Source organism: Hippoglossus stenolepis, chromosome 1, assembly GCF_022539355.2.
Source record: "Hippoglossus stenolepis isolate QCI-W04-F060 chromosome 1, HSTE1.2, whole genome shotgun sequence".
In the NCBI taxonomy this organism is placed as follows: domain Eukaryota; kingdom Metazoa; phylum Chordata; class Actinopteri; order Pleuronectiformes; family Pleuronectidae; genus Hippoglossus; species Hippoglossus stenolepis.
In genome coordinates, this window is record NC_061483.1 from 24,654,890 (window position 1) to 24,674,205 (window position 19,316).

A 19,316-nucleotide genomic window follows, 5' to 3' on the forward strand; every position below is an offset into this window, starting at 1 on the left:
CACTCGGAGAGAAATCTAATCCCACAAGCAGCCAGTGAATGTGCTGTGGAAAAATAAACAGCTCCAAGAGTGAGCAGAGCCACAGTGAAAACAGCCACAGTGAAAACAGCCATACTGTAAATACCTCCACTCAGGAGATGGACCACCTCACAGGGCTGCACTGACGATCTCCAAACAATGAAGTGACGCTCTCCAATTCTGCTTACAAGCACTAAAACTAAATGGAAATGAGTTCCAGGCCTACTTGCATCTACACCCAGGGATTTTGACGTCTTAATCTGAGCTAATTTCATCACCGTGTCCAGTAAAACACAACATTTCTCTTATTGACAAGCATGCAGCAATGTGTCAACCACGTCCTAAACCTAATTGCAGAGAGAGAGAGCAAACACTGAGCAACAAATCATGCAATGCAACTCTTACAGGCAGAGTTTTAGCCTCCATCGCAATCCCCTCTCTTCTTCCAGGAGCCAACATAGGTGAAGCAGGTCCTACCTGTGACCGCAGCTTCCCCTGCACATACACATGGAGGCAGAGGAGCAGCAGAGGAGCCAGTCCTGACAGCATTCTCTCATGTGGCCACGCAAATGGTCCGACCAGTCACTCAGGCTCACGCACGAGTCCAGCGGCCGCTCCCGTCAGCCTCCTCCTTGCCAAAGCAGCTTTGAGAATGCCCAAAAAAATGAAGCTCTCTCACTACAGAGCAGATCTCTACGAGCTCTCCCCTTGTAAACTGAGCTGGGGGAGGTCCAGCTTGGGGAGGAATTGGGGGGGGGACCAGAGTTTTTTTTTAAAGGAGGGAGAGTGAGAGATAGAAAAGGAAGGAAGGAAAGGGAGACAGCAGGGAAAGGAGGTAGAGAGGAGAGGGCAGCAGCTGACAGTGAATTGGATGTCAGGGGGGAAGTTTTTGGGGAATATTTTCAAATGTGACAATGTGAAAAAGTAGGAGGAGAAGGAAATACTATGCAGGGCGGCTGAAATGAATGTGTCAGCAAAACCACCATGGTTACACTGTGTGAAAATAATTGGCATGCGGTCTTGCCATCTTTAAGGGATGCCAGCAAATAGGAAGTACAGAATTACACACTAAAGCAGGGGATTGCCTTCATGCTTGTTCCTAATAATACAACCACACCATAAAAAAGAGGGAAATAATAAAGTTTCACGGCCTTGTGATCCTGAGGGGAATATATTAAATACTTTTCTTTGCTCACTCCCAAGATACAGTAACAAAAACTCAAAAACAACAAGGCCCCTTTCCCTCTTTGAGCCCCAAATACTTCCTTACGAGCCACGTTGCAACACTGGAAGCACAACTGCTGCAGCAAATAAGACCCAACTCATCATATGGTTTTGTTATTGTCCCATCGTTGTTTCCACAACATTTAACCCTAATTCACCAGGACACACTGAAGCAAGAAGAGGGCCCCGCTCTTCATCCTCGTTTCTGACAGTTGGTTTTCTCATAAAGTTGCATGGACAGGCCCAAATGCACCTGGGACATTGTGGCTGGACCTGGTCCTGCACAAAGAGACTTCTGGGCCTTCAATATACATGAGATAATTGAAAACTTCTCTGGTTTGAAGTGGCACACTGAGACCACAACAGGCCCCTGCACAATCAACTACTACAGGCACTGAAAGGCTGTGTGTCAGATGGGCCGAGCAGCCGAGCACACATGGAGGGAAACTAAAGGATGGACAAGATGATACGATACGATACTAGTACAAATCTTTATGATGAGTTTTACTTGTTGCAACTTATAATGATCCTCCTTGACTTTTACAAACTTTTTATCCATTTCAGTATATGATATATACCAGCCAACTTTACTAAGTCCAGTCAGAGCTAGCAAAAAAAATAATACAATAAATAGATTTGATGAAATGAGCCTAAGATTAATGCTTTCCAAAGCAGAATGGCAGGACAAGACAGTTATTTTATTTTTCAAATAGATCAGAATGTAGATGTGATGTATTGCTTGAAATATAGAAAAGTTACGTCGGATTCCTACCCGTAATTACCTGATCTGGTTCAGAGGGTGGAAACAGGGTTTCTTTTGCACTTTCTTTAACATTGTGAAATAGGGTGTTTTTTTCAATATTTTCACCGTTTTCCCAGGGAATAATTCACTGATCTTGATAGTGAGTGTGTGAAATTCGGTGCAGCTTGATTGAATTAAAGGGGACTGTTGGACATTGATAGAGATATGTGCTCTCCTGAGGGTCATTTTAGTATGTAATTAAAAAATGTTGTCATTTTAAAAATTGCATTACTACACAGCGGATAACAACTACAGCTATAAGCATACACTTCTTTTCCATGTGCATGAAAAATTACTACAAAAACACAGGTTTAGTTTCAGGTAATAAAGATGTAAGATGTCTAAAATAAAACACACTATTACAGTCCATTAGGCAGATATAGAGAAGAATGACAGATGAGTAAATAGATAAATACATGTAATGAATTATTGAATTAATGGGCTACAGGATTCCCTTGGCTTTGACACAACCATGTGAAAATTTGAAAAGTTTTAAACACCAGTAAAATTAACAGCTACTATGAACCTTGGGACTATACCAGGTATTAGCTGAACAGATTGCAAAGTATTTAGTTGGTAATGATATTCATGTCAAGTTACCACCTGCCCCCTTTTATGATATTCTCCAACGGCAGAAGAGTAGCATGAGACGACTATCTTCACACCTGCGACTGGCTTGGCTTATGTTGGAACGGCTTCAACCAAGACACAAACACGCACGCACACACAGACACCAGAGACACCATGGAGCAACACATACAGTATATGCACAGTGAGTGGCTAAGTAATCTCTCTAGTAAAACACAGTCCAGCTGCAGACACGTAGGAAGGAACGGCCCTTTTCAGCAGCCCATCCGTCATGATGGACCTACAGACGTGGTCTCCAGCTCCCCCTGAGCTGCTTCTGATCTGGACACATCTCATTATGGAGGCATAGCGCCCAGAGGCCAGATTGACGCTCTAGTACACCCGCGGGTCTTTGTTTCCTTCAACAAGTGGGTCAGCCTCGAAGCAGCTTTGGCTCCAGGCGCCTGATTCCTCCAGTGGCCAACGCACACACGTCAGAGTCATGCTCTACAGCAGGTGGGCTGTGCACTGTCAGACACACACTCACACAATATTTGTACTCAGCCCCTCTTCTTAGTCTCTGTCACCTTTCCAGCCTCACTTTGCTTTTGTTGGACATTTAAAACCAAAGCTCATTAGAAGAACCATGACTGCAAACACTTTAGCAGGTGTGGCCTCAGAGGGAAACACTGTACCTGGCAGCTGTAATGCTTCTGTCATTAATCTCCCGTGCATCATTCTCCATACATGTCCACAGTTAAGGATGAGGGAAGAGGATGTGGTTCCAGCACTTCCACTTCTTGGCAGGTATATTCAAAATATCCAACAAATGTCAACTCCAACATCTCTATTCATTTTTATCCACCTCCTCCAAAAACAGCCTAATCTGTTAACTTGATTAGTAAGAACACAGGAAGAGAGAACACATGATTTCTGTGCATCTGGGATATGTATTAGTCAGCAAGGCCGGGCATGTTCCTCCCATGATTGCTCCCTTTAAGAAATGTGTTTGACTGATGAAGGCAGGAGTGGAGAGGAGGGAGGAGAGTTGATCTATAAAGCATGTGGACTGAGGGGATTTGGTGCTGGGAGGGGCAAGGTGTGGCTGAGGCAGGCTGCTGTTTATATTTGCTTCATTGAAAAAAAAAAACGAGTCTGCAGAGGGAGATATAAAACAGTTATTGTACATCAGAGGTCTCCTACCAGATGCCATCGTGGAGCATCTGCACAGGTTCTGCTTGTGGGCTTTCATTTCAATCACACACTCCAGCAGCTGACGTCTGTGATTGCTTTCCCATCTCCGTCTGTTGTGTTTGGATCAACATCATGGCCATCAATGGAACATACAGTATATTCTAGCTTCCTAGGATGATCCGATTGGTTTAAGATTGCGCGCTAAAGCGCTTATTTCCATAATTCTGCTTTCACAACAGGGTGTCATATCTGGATGGCAAAGTACAAAAAGCAGAATGTCAGTAAAGTGCAAACCTCCACCAAAGCTGAACAATCCCCTCATGAGACCACATTTAAATTAACTAAATCCAGATTTTGATTGGGATCGGCACCAAATTGCACACACTCATAAATACCAGTCCTCTAAACATGTCGGATTTTTTCATGAGATCCATGAATTAATCAATGATAAGAAAGTAAAAGAGAAATCCTGGATCTGCCCCCTGATCCAGATCGACACCAAAATGATTCTTCCTCTGGCCCATTCCTAAAATGTCATAGAAATTGGTTGAGTAGTTTTTGTGTAATGCTGCTTACAAACAAACCACAACCACAGAAGACACACAAGACACTAAAATGATCTTCATATATCAAATTTGTGGAATGCCCCTTTAAATCGCCACCTCATCATTATGGCACACAGAACCAAGACAAAGAAAGCATGTGTATCTGAATTGGCAAATGACTATTATTGAACAATTGACCAATATTTTGTTTTTTAGCGTTATAGGAAATGTCTGGACTTCTAGTGACGCGTTCATAATGTTCACACATAATTGAACTTTGTCTGGACATTTAGAAACTGATTAAAACTGGAAACTTGATGATTTCAGCCTGGAACAGACATGAATCCAAAATAAATGTTATTGTCTTACATGTTTTAAACCAAGTCTGCCTGAATAGTGACAACTGCATTTTTTCACTGAGGGAGACTTGATAGCAGGTCACAGAATGTGGCCTGTGAAGGCTCCAAGCCCCATTAGTTACTCAGCAGACTTGACCTTAACAAGAGGCTTTTGTGAAACACAAAACTGTGACTGACTGACAAGACGAGGAACAAATGGAGCAGATTCTGTGTTTAATGTCTGTGCAGTGCAGCTGGACGCCTTCAGATAAGAGACACATTTACCAGAGGGTTGACCTCAGGCAACAGATAACCTACAGTGTAGATACACTCACTTAGTAATAGATTTACACATTTACAAGCACACAAACACACAAATATAGTATATTCTCACATTCTCAAACACCTACAATTACAAGCACACACACACACCCACTTCTTCATCTTTTATCTTACTCTCAAACGACCCTAAATTCCTGGCACCCAGCGAGTGCTGACCACACATCAACGGCTCCAGATCTCTGACATTCCAAACAAACCGATGAGGCATAAAATGTGCTCAACTGTCCCTTCAATTGACAGCCACCCAGATAGCAGCCAATCACTGTCAACGGCCGTCTGTCTGAGGAAGACCTGTGTGACCGCGGAGTGCTAAATATACAACCTCGTATCTGTGTAGTATACCCCCATAAATCTGACTCCAAGACTGGACCCTGGGGCTCACTGCACTCAACCTGCTGTGTGTCAGCCACCTATAGCGCGATATGCATCAGCTGTCCCCCAGACACTGTCATCAGTCCAGCTTATCGGCCACGTATCCATCTATCAGATCTGTCCACCTGCTTGGTCTCCACACGTACTGAACACACCATCATGAGTCAGTTAATGATATCAAGAGTCTGCAAAACTCGGAGAAAAATGCATGTTATCATGTCAGGACTACAAAGTGCATCACTGAGATGATGCAACATACATCACAAAAGAGCGGTTCAGTAGATTAAACAGAACAAAATGGCAATAAAGAACAATAAATCATAAAAAATCTTCCACACAGGGTTTCATTTCCTCTCTTACACTTTGTTTTATCTCCCTTCATCGTATTTTTGGTGCTCCTTTGACTCCAAAAGACCAAAAAGGAAAATCAACACAGGTCTGATTGTGCAAATACTTTCTTTATTTCTGCTGACATCAGTATTTGAGGGTTCTGGCCCAGTTGTTGTTGTGCTGAGCAACGGGAATATGATCAGGAAATGGAAGTTCAACACAGAGCCGAGCACCGGCTCAACTTCTGCTCTCCCTGTGGTCCTGTGTTCCTGTGTGGCACCACACTGACATAATCCAGACAATGTATTAAAAAATGTGCTCATACAAACATTATTTCTATGCTTTAAAATATCATTTCAAGAGTGACAAAAGGCAGAACTGAGGGGGGGAAAAAACAACTATTATTGAGGGGAAATTAACAGACCTAATATAAAATACCGGATATGAAAAGTAAAACCACCGATGTGATGGAAACACATCAAATGGGTCAGCGGTTTGAACGAGGCCCCACTCACACGTTTGGACACTCCCCTGTCTCCTGAAGAAAGACTTTATGAGCTGTGGCAGAGGCCAGCCGACGTGTGGCAGGGTAGAGCAAGTGTCTGGAACCCAGAGCAAACAAGACTACCATAGTTAAACCTCAGTATTCCTCCCAGAGTGCACAGAGTTAGATTCTATTTGTGGCATTAGATGACAGCGAGGGGTGTCTTTATTATCAAATACATACAATGAGCTAGACTCCACTTTGTGACAAAGCAATACATTAATACTTTCTATCATGTCAGGCTGGTGAGGGTTATTTCCACCCTCCCAGTGCTTCAGGTGCCCAATGTGACCCAGTGAGATCCCACCATGGGGCACGTTTTCAGTGTGTGTGTGTTTGTGTGTTTGAAAGGGAGAGAGAGAGAGAGAGGTGCTAAACAAAGCTCTACAGTGACATAAAAGTGAAACTGTAAAAAATAAATAAATACATAAAAAATCAATAAGTGGCCAACAATGTTGATATTGTGACGGGCCGCCAGAGATAAATCAAATGTAATGGAAACACAGCACCAGCCACACAGCGCCAGTAAGGGCCGACATGGGCCAGTGAGAGCCAGTAGGGGGGACTGAGGACCCCGTCAAGATCCAGGAAGTTTAGACCAAAACGAAGACATCAATCTGTCATCTTCTTCACATCTCAACCTCCCAGTGTCTAAACTACCCTCCAACCTGGAGTTCTCATATCCAAAAAGACAGCAACAAGTGCCCTAAGAAGTGTCACTAAGAAGGATAATGTATCATCCCTGTTCCAGAGCTGCTGCTGCTGCTCTACAGCTGAACCTGAACTCTGACTCCCTGGAGGAAGGTTAGAAGAAACAGTGTATCTCTGTTCCACGGATTAATTGAGCATTACATCAAAACCTATATTCAGCTCATTTCAACTCTCTCTTTACAATGCAGACAAAGTAATACTGGCACTCTAAGAGGCTATTCCTGGCAGTAAAGTCTTTTAAGATATTTGAAGTCATGGTTTAACAAGAGTAAGCCTCTACAGTCAGGCTAGCAGCTCTGTGAGGCTGAACTTAGACACAGCTGTGCTTTGCGTTAAATGCTACATGCTTAACACCTACTGACTTTTAATAGGTATGATGTCAATCAATCAATCAATCAATCAATGTCTCAGTCCAGCAAGTTAGCATGCACGCTTTTGCTGCTGAAGAAGAGAAGTACAGCTGTGGCCACTCATGGGAACAGTATTCCTTTTTCAGGTATTTATTAGACAAAGAATGATATCGGACAAACTGAACTTTCTATTTGTTCGATGGCGCTAGATGAAAAGTTTGAGGAGAAGACAATGAAGGTTTCTACAAAATGTCTGACAAGCCATCCAATTGGCTAGTTGTTGCATTATTTCAGTCTTAAAGTGATGGAGCAGCTGACCTACCTCCACTGACATCCCTCGAGCCACAGGAGACTCCTGACCGACTGTGACAACCCCACAGATCAGGGTCACATGACCAATGGGGATAGCCAAACTAGTTAAACCCATAGACTGTAAATAAAGATGGATGACGTGTCTCCACTTCCTCCTACTGTCCAGAAATGAAGCCAAACCATCCCCAATCCCGGATGTCCCCCTGATACAAGCGCTTGACCAATCATAAGTCACCATGCTGTCATCATGGTTTCCCCCATTTTTATAGCATCAGACGATTACATTATTGAATTTATTTAGCGCTAATTTGAGTCCAATTACTAACGAGAGGCCGTGCTGACATGAATCCATAACCATGTGCTGTGGGTGATGATGGAGACACCCTGTGAGCCTACAGCTGGTGCTTGTCGTGACAGAGATGGGATGGAGGCACCTCCACCAGTCTGTGCCAGCCAGGCTGTATATCAGAGCACTCATCCCCCTTTTAACAAGTCTGCCCGTCCACCACAGTGAGAGAATGAATAAAACAGATGCAGCTGTCGGAGCAGAGAAGTGGAGAAGAAGGAGTGGCCTGTTTGATGAGTTTGTGCCGGGGCCACGCTCGGGGTGCTGGGAAACATGCCAGTCTGAGAGGAGGACTGCGGCTGAGACCTTGACACCGGGTCAGACGCAGCCTCATTCTATCTGTCATCTTTATTAGGAGACAACAATACATCACACGTTGCGCTGACAACTGTCAGGTCAATGCTGCACTGCTTATTAGCACACATTAATATTGATAAAAAGAGTTTCTACAGGCTTGTGTAAAATGTGGCACATTTATCATCCGCACGAATCAAAGCGATTTATACTTCATCGCTCACAACTGTACACAATGTTATTTCATCATCGTCTCAGACTTCAGTGTGCTCAGCAGTGCAAACCAAGCACAGGGTCTATAATAGTCCAGGCATGATAGATTTTTTACCCTCAGCTGGGCCCACCACGGCCAGCAGAGAAGTGTGTGGTCAGTGATCGCCCTTTAAAAATACACACACCCTTCTCAAATGCACTTCCTTGGTATAAAGGGAGAGAAGTGGCAGCTGAATGGAATTCCCACCATAAAGGGATCTTTCTTTCACTGTTCATCCGAAATGAGTGACTGCATTCAGGGGGAGTTCCAGCGCCGGCTTTTTCAATGTGCTCATGTTGACATGCGAGTCCTGAGAAATGTGCAGTGGTTTACTTTTCGAGGACAAAAAGTTAGGCCAAAGAAACTGATCAAACAATAACAAGTATTTGAGATAATCCTATAATATCACTAAAATGATGTACAGTGTTTTCTTTAAGGAAATAAAAACAACTGAAAAATAATTATATATGATTATGTATGATATATAAGTTATTTGAACCAGAATAGAATCATACAGTATACCAATCTATTTTTGGAGCAGATTAGATATTTTATACACTTGTCATACACTCCTCTTACTGCAGACTGTCACCGGCTCTAGTGTTAATTTACTGTTGACCCACTTTACACTTCATTCAGTTCACCTACACTTGATTTACTGTTAAATTACTGTTTATCTTCTTTGCAAGTTTCCTGTTTTGCACATTTGTCCAAACTGGGATTCTTTTTCCTATTTGCACGTCTACATTTATACATTTTCCATTCACTTACGTGCAGGTTTATAGCTGTTTGTACTTTTTACTTGTTTTTCTTCCTGAACTGCAGAACATCCTAAACTTACAATCATTACCCTCTCTTAGCACATTAAGAAAAACTTTCAAAGAGTAATGTCATCGTTTTAGTGTTTTTTTGTCTGTGTGGTATTTTTTCCTGCTTTTATTTTCTTTTAAAAAATTGATTTTACATCCACCACTGAATTCACCCTCAGAAAAATCTTTTTCTCCTTTTCTTGTTGGTCCAAACCCATATATTTCATCAGCTCTCTGCTGAGCCTTCCAATCCACAGTGCAGTGCTGCTGAGCAGGTTTGAAGTCTCTTCTCTGAGCCACCTGAGACAGGACATATCATGAAGGGAGGTAAAGACCCAGCAGCACACACAAAGCTGAGTGTCCTTCAAAGTGGACAGCTGCCTACACTCCCTTACAGTCAGGATGTAGATAGTGTGTAACTGAGCACAAGCACAAAAAAATAAATACAGATTTACCTTGAAATCTGCCATGTGCTTTTACTGAACCTTTGAATTGCTTTAGGCTCATTACACGTGTTGTCACACTATATTTTGATGGAAATGGTCCAGACTACTGATTGTGGACATTTTCAATCATGTTGTATCATATCATTTGTTGTCTTTGTCTTTGATCTTTTGTATTCTTGTTTTTTTTTAATGTTCCCTGTAACTGCAGTTTCAAAGTTATTATTATTATCATTATTATCATTATTATTATGACCCGACCTGAACGTAAGGTCCCGACAGGTCCTGACGAGGCGAGCCAGGTTCAGACAACATTTTTGAAGTATTTGGGTTAGGGCTGATCACATTGGCTGGGCTGATCACGGAAAACAAGAAGTAGCCATGCCTATTAAGGACACACTCAGTGAAACAAAGTCAGTGCAGCTTACATTAACTGGTCGCATCATTTTCAGGCACAAATAAACCTGTAAATCCTGTCGGGATCAGATTGGGCTTGGTTCCTTTTCTCTCTGCTTTGGACAGGTTCAGTCAGAAAAAGGTGGCCCGCTGCACTCTACTAGGCTATAGACCTCTAAGCGTGTTGTGCTCTGTTCAAACTACTACATCATCTAACCTAAAGCGTTCAGTACAAGTACTTAGGCTCCAATATCACAGAGAATTTATGGAAGCCAACGATCCATGCACTGAGAGTCCTGTCCAAAAACCACACTGCAAATTACTGGGTATGAACCTTGAAAGACCTTCATTTGTCTCATTAGTTTCAGGTTGTAAAACAAGATAGTCACAAGTCTCTGTTACAGGCCAATATGATGGTGGCCCAGCGTCAGATTCAGAAATGTGAGATGGAGGCCGCCTGCAGAGGCACCAGGAGCCAAAGGTCGAATGGACATAGCTAGGTTGTTATTCAACCTGCTGCATAAAAGGTGTCAGAGAGAGGTTTCAGGAACCACACAAACTGCACGCCATGTGGTCATTACAGTGTTTCCTTAAAATCAACAGCGATGTGTCACCGCAGCGATCACATGGCCTCAATGGTTTGGTTTCTATGGAAAGTTAAAATAACAGGATATTTAAGTCACATTTCTCTCTAACACAAAGGTACAGTCAAAATGTTTATATTTCATTTTTCATTATGATGATTAAGTGTGTAAAAATCTGTTCACTGCCAGAGAAAAAACGCAGGGGGACTAAAACAAAAGCCAAAAATATAACTTAAGGTTTAATAACTCACAAAAGGTGAGTGAGGTCAAGCTCCTGACTCTGTCTGACTTCTGACTTGACAACTCTACCATTGTCCGACAGGGGCAGAAGTTGAAAATAAACAATGCTATAGAACATACCAGAGCAGCCAGACACACAGCACTAGTGGTTGACGTTGTATAAAGTAATTTGGCAGAAAGCAGAGGCAACAGTCTGGTTCTGCAGTACAAAACCTTGACAAAACAAGGACATTAAAAACTTTTTTGATTTAATGACACTTTAAAACTCAAAATGTTCAGTATCATATTGGGTATTGATTTGCATATAGTGCATACAATATAGCCTTTTTCAGAAATGATCTTGGGAAAATGTATGGACAACTGGGTCTGGACATTCGATGAAGAAAGGCGCAGGAGTCAGACACATTCACAACAGCAGGAGAATATGACGAGCGTTCAGGTGAGGGGTGGTGTCTGCGTAGAGCATGCAGGAGGCAGGACATGGTGTATAAACATCGACACCAGCATCGACCCTTATCACCAATAGCTATTGAATCTTGTCTTTGCAAGCTGAAATCTTCATCAGCGTCTTCTACATGTGTGGTTCTTCTTCTTCATCCCGAGATATTTGTGTCCTTTTTGTTTCGATTTTTCAGTTTTGCATCCATCGGGTTTTAGAGATGTCATCAACACACTCTCTCGCTTTAAATTCTCTGCATAATCTCCTGCTATATTCTCACATGGGCTCATTCGGATATTATCCAGAGTTTTTACTAGTGAGCTTGGAAGAAAAACTGTGAAGAATGTCCACAGCCCTGACAGTGCTGCGGGATGCTTCCATTGTATAATTAGTTTGAAATAATTGTTTGCTTTGATCTGATCTGAATCAGATGCATTTCAGCTATTGGCACAGCTCCAGGTTGGAGTATATCAGTAACACCTCTCTGTGCCTTAGGGACAGTTCACCAGTTCACAGCAGCTGTGTGTGAGACAACTACTCAACCATGTAGTGCACAAGTCTTTCATTTCAAATTGACTTTACTAGAATGATGCTTAGTTTATTGTGTTTATTGGGGGTTATTTTTTGAAAATAATCCCCATAATAGTTTTAGGAAAATAAACCCTAATTCTTTTGTAATAAATGTGACAGACAGACTCAAAGAAAGTTGAACTGTTAAGATCCAGAGCATCAAAATAACAAAAACACAAACCCTCTTAAAGGGATAGTTCACCGAAAAATTAAAATTCACCCATTATCTACTCACCACTATGACACTGGAGGGGTGGGTGAAGTGTTTGAGTTCACAAAACACTTGGAGTTTTAGGGGTAAAAAGCTTTTAAGTGTTTTGTGGAATGAAACACTTCACCCACCCCTCCATTGACATAGTAGTGAGTAGATGATGAGTGAATTTTCATAGTAAACTATCCGTTTAATAAACTGTCAATTTTGCCATCCACTCTCTGCCACCCCACCATCCCCTTTGAGAGAGAGTGCTGCATGTGCAGAGAGAAAATGTGCGCGTGCAGGTGAGCATCCTATATTAAATGCTGCTAACTAAATCTGCAGTTTATTTTTAAAGGTTGAAACCGAATGGCATCTTAAACAACCAGAAGAGAGCGCTCTTTGCCTCACTCCTCCTCTCTCTCTCTCCTACACCAACACACTGACCAGAAGTCAGAGTCAGATTAACCATCAACAGCACTGGGAAAATGTGTGGGTGGCCGGTGGCCGGTGGTCATCCATAAATATTTTACCGTCTTTGGTAGGAAGGCAGGATTCAGCCTAAACTCAGTGGATACCAACAAGCATGTAGTTTTCTACTGAAGGGGTGTCATCCCACACATCCACACTAATCAGCTCTAAAATCATCTTCTCATCTGGAGCAATATCTTACTATATCCCAAGTACTATTCATATTGTTATTTGTGCACACACACACACACACACACACACACACACACACACACACACACACACACACACACACACACACACACACACACACACACACACACACACACACACACACACATTTTCAAACACACAATGGATTGTGCAGACTCCTGTTGGCCTCTGGGCAGAGCTGGAGGCTGTCAAGACCACATCAAAACTAGTCACTTATCCCACATGGCTCCTTACTGCTGCTGCTGCAGCCCCCAAAAAAACTAAGGCCTGAAGGTTATTATATTACTCAGCTGTTAGATAAGTGTGTACAGCTGAATGATGCAACAACATGTCAAATTGTAATGAGATTCACAAAGGGGTCTAAAATGAAATCAAACCTGTTCATGTAAAATATATTCCAGACAAATTGCATCAGTCTCGCTGTCAGTTACTCATCTGAGAGGGTGTAACTGTGGTGCAGAGCTGTGCTTTGGTTTCCAATCAGCTATTAAATGATATTACAAGATTCAATAATAGGATGTCAGTTGTCATCTGTATTTTAAACTGTAGAGTACACGGTCATGCTAATGGCTCAGTGATATTTCTACAGCAGTGCTTTGAGATCAATGCTTCCATCAGCATGCTAACATGTGTTACTTACTAAAGACAGAGTGCAGCTGAGGGTAAGGGAAATATCACTCTTACAGTCATGTTTATAAATCAAAACATCGGACAAATTGGTATTTTAAACTGCTGGTGGCACTCGAGAAAAAATTATGTCATCACCAAATTCGTAGCAATTATCCAGAGACCTTGGATATCTTGAGCAAATGTCACAGCTTTGCATGGCATTTTTATGGCATCCTATACTTTAGTCAGAACCGAAATGGTGAACCAACATACCGACAATGTCATTCCAAACACTGTATATAAAGATGGAAATAATTGACAGCTCCCCAAAAGTGAGCATCTTAATCGTCACCTGGTGGCTGGTTGCAGTACAGGACATAGGTCCTGCCTCATCCATGTTAATTAATTGGACATGTCTAATAAGTATTCTCAAAGATGGTCTTTGTCATTTTAGGTAGTTCTTATTACACTGATGTATGTTCAGGTGCTAATTTCTGGTTTTAATTAGTAATTTGATGCCATAAAAATGTGATGAAACATCACACTTGATAGCTGACACTCACTTGTGATTGGTCAAGCTTGTGTATCTGCGAGAACGTGTGTAACTCGGCTCTATCCCCTCACACTCTCGGTCAAATTGTGCAAGATAGCAGTGTACATATCCGGGAAGTGGGGATGCGTCGTCCATCTTTATACACAGTCTTTGTGTCATCCACAGTCATGACATGTGCACACTATGCTAAACCTCTTGAAAAGATGGTATATGAAAATCAAATGTCACTGATTGGTATTTTGAATTTAGAAAACATTAAAATTCCAAAGTTTTGTTTGATGTTATAGTATTTTGAAAAGTATCACGTTACGTCAGGCACAGTGGACCGAAGATGAGTGAATGACACTTATTCTTCCCCGTGATTCCTTCATGCTCCATGCTCCTTCTGCTGCTACTGAATAGATGGGTTACTTACTCTCTTTACCAGCCTCCCCCCTTTTGGTCTCTTTTTAAATCAAAATACATACAATCACCTCTCCTGTGCATTTATGTTTATTCCATATGTCATTGTATGTATCTGCTGAGTCGTGTTACCCTGTTACCCTTGGAGGGGAGTGCAGAGTCTGTCGGGTCAACTACCAAACAATCATGTTTAATTTCACTGTTGAGAGCAGCTCTGATTTTAATTAAATTATCCAGATGTTTTTATATTATCTCTTGGCTTTCTTATTGGGTGATCTCCAGTTCAAATGGCTGAACCAGCTGAGAAAATCTCAGTGGGGATATAGATGGGGAAAAAAACTCCCTTTTCTGAAAAGCTGATGATGAGTTTGAAACCTAAAATAATCATCCAGCAAAGTAGTACTTTTTTGTGTGTTATTACTTGATTCAGACCCATAAATCATGGTTAAGTTTACATTATTGGTAATAATTCAACCTACCCAGATGGAGGGTCATTGTGTTGACTGTGATCACAGTGAGACTCTGATCAAGGCCAAAATGAGAGATCAGAGGGTTTTCTGTTTTGATTAAATCTTGATGTTGCAAAGATTTCTGCTGGATTACAGCGCATGGGAAATACATGGGGTTAACACAGCAAGGTCAGCACGAGCAACTGGAAACGACCTCCTTTCTTCAACATATTTCTCTGCTGAAAGGAATTTAGTCATGAATCCAGAACGCTGAATACATAGCCAGCCATAAGCAGACCCACACAGCGACTCATGTCTCTCCAGCTCTGTGCTCACAGGTGTGTTTTCATGGTGTGCATTAAATATGGGGTCACAAGTGCAACTATGTGCTACATTGAGATCCCAGATCTGCAGCTTTGGCCCAAGGGGGAAGTGAGAGCTTCACCCTGACCTTCACTTCACTCCTCCATGCTTTTCACGGAGCTGTCTTATGCTGTAGTGCCCTCTGCTGCTCACAACCATCACTGCGTCAGACTTGCTGCCTGACATGTGCAAAACAGTCACACTACAGAGTTGAACTGTCCGGCTCCTACACACCTTATATAATGAAGTGACTGTGATGTTTGAGTTAAATGAGACATGAGTCTGGGCTGGGATTAAACCTTCAGACTGGGTTATTGTTAAAGTATAGGTTGGGTTTGGTTGGGTTAGTTGATTATAAGACATAGAGATATATACTGTATATCAGATAACATATACCAGAAAAATGACTCATTGTCAAATATGATTCATATGATAATGTTGCACCATGGAATATCCAAAATCCAAAAAAGTGTTTACTAAAATAACCTGCTCATTCACAATGCACATTTGGGTGGAAGCAGTAATCCACTAATGAGTTTGACAGTTAAGTCTCCATCCATCATCCATGTCTTTATTTTATTTGTACTTTGTTTCGAAGATATTGAAATGTGAAGGTTGCAGAGCTACGACAACATGACAACTGATAAAAACAGAAGCCTGAGAAAGCTAAGGCTGAATTTTTCTGCAAAACACATGCCTGCATTATTTTCAGGTAAACGTCTCTACAAACACCATGGAAGGAAGTAACATGACTGCCTTGTCACTGAGAGGTTGCTGGATCAAATCCCAACATGAAAAAAAGTTAATAGCTTAAAGAGTAAAGAGTATGAAATTATAAAAGACCTACCGTACACTTTCCCGCCACACACAGAGAGGTATCATTCTGTCCACATGGCGTCCCATCAACCACCCTGTCTGACTGCTGCACGTAGAACCTGAACCCTATGGCCCGACAGTTGAGTTCACAGTGTTGATCCCCAGGAACTGAGAGGAGATTGTTGATATTGGTTTAGGTATCCAGAGACGTTTTGACAACATATTAGTTTCATAGCACACAGTGACAAAACATAGAGGGCAACGAAACTGCAAAACAAAATTAACAAAAACATGATGAACAACAAAAACTAATAACTACAATGAAACTCAGTAGATTGCATCCCTCGGCATTTGCATTTGGAGATCAATTCCACTATTGATCTCAAACTGTTGTGAGGCTCAGGTTTGCAATTTTGAAGATTGGATATTATTGATACATTATTAATGAGACCAGATTTTAACTTGGATCTGCTCATATATTGCTCATATATTGCTCGTATATTATATCTGTACAGGAGAATAGTGCCTGTTTAGTTACACAGATACTCCCTTCTCTCTTTAAACAGTACCCAAAGTCAGGTTATAGATAAAGGGCCAACCAACAGTGCATTGTAGTGTCTACGTTGAGGGTGATGAGGCAGATGAGCCAGACAGAGAGGCACCAACTTTAACTCTCACCAACTTTAACTCTTTTGCGTATTTCACCAGTGAAAAGACATAGGGACACAACGTGATTCAGGAATGCATGCTTTAGGCTTAAATATCCAATAGGATGCAAACCCCTACATGTAACATAGAGGGTAACAGCAATTCTTGGATGTGCTGTTAGAATGGGTGACACAAGTAGAGGAAGATATATGGGGATGCTGTGGGAGACATCTTCAGACTTGGGGGTGACAATTGCTCATGTTACTCTGTTAGCGTTTGTATTTTGTTCCACCTTCTGGTCTCCTTGATACATCAAGTCTACATTAAAACCTTCTGCATAAGACATCAGCTGCTGCCTGAGTTCTCCTCTCACCAGCTTCCAGAAAACTTCCATAACAGTTACCATCGTACTAATGTAAATAGTTGGCACGTCTGCTTAAGTCCGACCCTCAAGCTGTATTCTGTCAGATTCAAATTATGAGTTCAATTTCAGTCAGTCACAGATCTATAACAACATCAGATAAGATTGAAAAGTAACAAAATGACTGGTTGATTTGTGACTTGACCTAAAGTTTCATTTTAAATAGTTTAGGTATAATGTGTGCTAGATGCCCTAAAGGAGTTAAAATTTGGAAAATAATTTTGAAACCCCTTATATAGTAACATAATGTCCCATTAAAAAGCAATAAATGTTAGCTTTAATTTGTTTGGAACTACATTCCCTGTTTTATTTGATGACACAAAAAACCGCAGTGAAAGGATCCCGATCCCTGCTCTTTCCAGTGTGTTCAGGTGCTTAATCAATTAGATATTTTCTCAAACCTGAAAAGCCAAATATTTCTCAGACAGATACACAAGAGTATGTTTAAACACTCTTCAAGATGGGTGTCACGTGATCCAGGCTCATATATCTACCTGGGGTTATTTCATCTTTACATCTGCATTAGCTGTCAGTCAATACTGCAGGACAAAGACTAGATCTCAAAATACACATCTGTGTGACAGGATATTAATTTGGAAACTTTTATTTCCATTAGTGTTCTCTGAGAAGTGAGATTTCAGGAGGTGTTTTGACTGTTGCCTGGATACGTGGAGTGAGTAGGGTCAGAGAGTTTGTGTGAATGAACATTTATCTTTGAGGCAGACAGGTAAAATACTGAAGGTCTGACATCACAGCACACCTTAGTTGATATGGCTCATTGGTCAGGGAGCTGCTGCTACACATTTAAAACTAACACATTTTTTATTGTGTTGAGTAATTTTTACCAATAACTAATCAAATCAAACTTACAGGGGGAATGAACACTTTCATCTGTGTTATAAGAACTACCTAAAATGACGGAAACCATCTTTAAGAAAAGTTTATTTCATGTGTACTTCATTTTGACTTGGTCCTTGTCCCATCCACGAAGATGGAGGAGGCAGGGTTTATTGACCTATATTACAGCCAACCACCAGGAGGCGATCAAGATGCTTTGGCTTCACTTTTTGGTGACTGACATATCATCCATCTTTATATACAGTCTATGTTTCAGACCTTTTTTGTCTTAGCAACGCTAGCATTGGCTCTGGCAAAGGAAATGCTAGTTTGGTTGTGTTTGGTCTGTGTTTATTGCTAATTACTAGCGTTAGCATGCTAATGCACACATTTAGCAGACATTTAGGCTAAAAACATGGTGTAAATGACGCCTTTTCGCATCGAATCTGAATCTCGGGGCTCAGGACACTTGACACCATAGGAGCAGTATGGAGGCATTTTATGTTTCTTTTCTTTTCTTTTTTTTTTAATGTTTGAAGACAAGGTCACCAGTTACTACAATTCAATTAGGATTTGGCTGCAACACTGTTTAGCCCTGAAACTCCTAAAGTGTTTTGTGGACTCAAACACTTCACCCACCCCTCCAATGGTATAGTGGTGAGTAGATAATGAGTGAATTTTCATTTTTGGGTGAAATATGCCTTTAAGCACTGTTCTGCCTAGGTACAGCCTCATAGCACCACATGACTGTGATGTTTATCCTTGTTTGATGTAACACTATCCATTGTTAATATTTTTTTAAATAAAAGTTGATTTTGTTATTACAACTCATTTGTTAAAATCTATATCACTGTTAGTTGTCTCCAGCACAAGAGCTAAACAGCATGTTGGTCCTAAGATCCACAGAAAAAACTACAACTATGGACTATTTTAGTCTTTGCAAATGTGAAAATATTCTCACATACACATATATTGTATACGTGCACACGCTGTGGACACATGCAGTAGATAAATATGTGCGATAAAACCTACCCTCGTTGAAGGGTTCCCACTCGTACAGTCTGCCCATGAAAGGTCGGTTGTTGTAAGAAGAACACTGAACAGCCCTGATGTTTCTGCTGGATGGAGGACAGGCCTAAGGACCAGGCACACACACACATACATACATTTATTTTCCATGAAGATTCAGTGCTGCAGGAAGCTCACATTTCTCATTGTCATGCTCTGCAGCCTCTGATTGACTGCTGGAGTCAACCTGCCCTGTTTTAACTGTTTTAACCTTCCACTTGTGGCTCGTTCGTTCTTGCCAAAACGTAGT

At 41.4% G+C, this 19,316-nt stretch overlaps 1 protein-coding gene across 1 annotated transcript in view; it reads right to left on the bottom strand.

The window, feature by feature from the left end:
• LOC118111732 (thrombospondin type-1 domain-containing protein 4) overlaps nucleotides 1–19,316 on the bottom strand; it is a 45,826-nt gene that overhangs the window by 21,178 nt on the left and 5,332 nt on the right. Inside the window, exons 6-7 of the mRNA XM_035160509.2 lie at nucleotides 19,031–19,133; nucleotides 16,124–16,260 (exon numbers count right to left, since the gene is read on the bottom strand). Of these exons, the coding sequence (XP_035016400.2) occupies nucleotides 16,124–16,260; nucleotides 19,031–19,133 (240 nt within the window). The remainder of the gene's footprint in view (nucleotides 1–16,123; nucleotides 16,261–19,030; nucleotides 19,134–19,316) is intronic.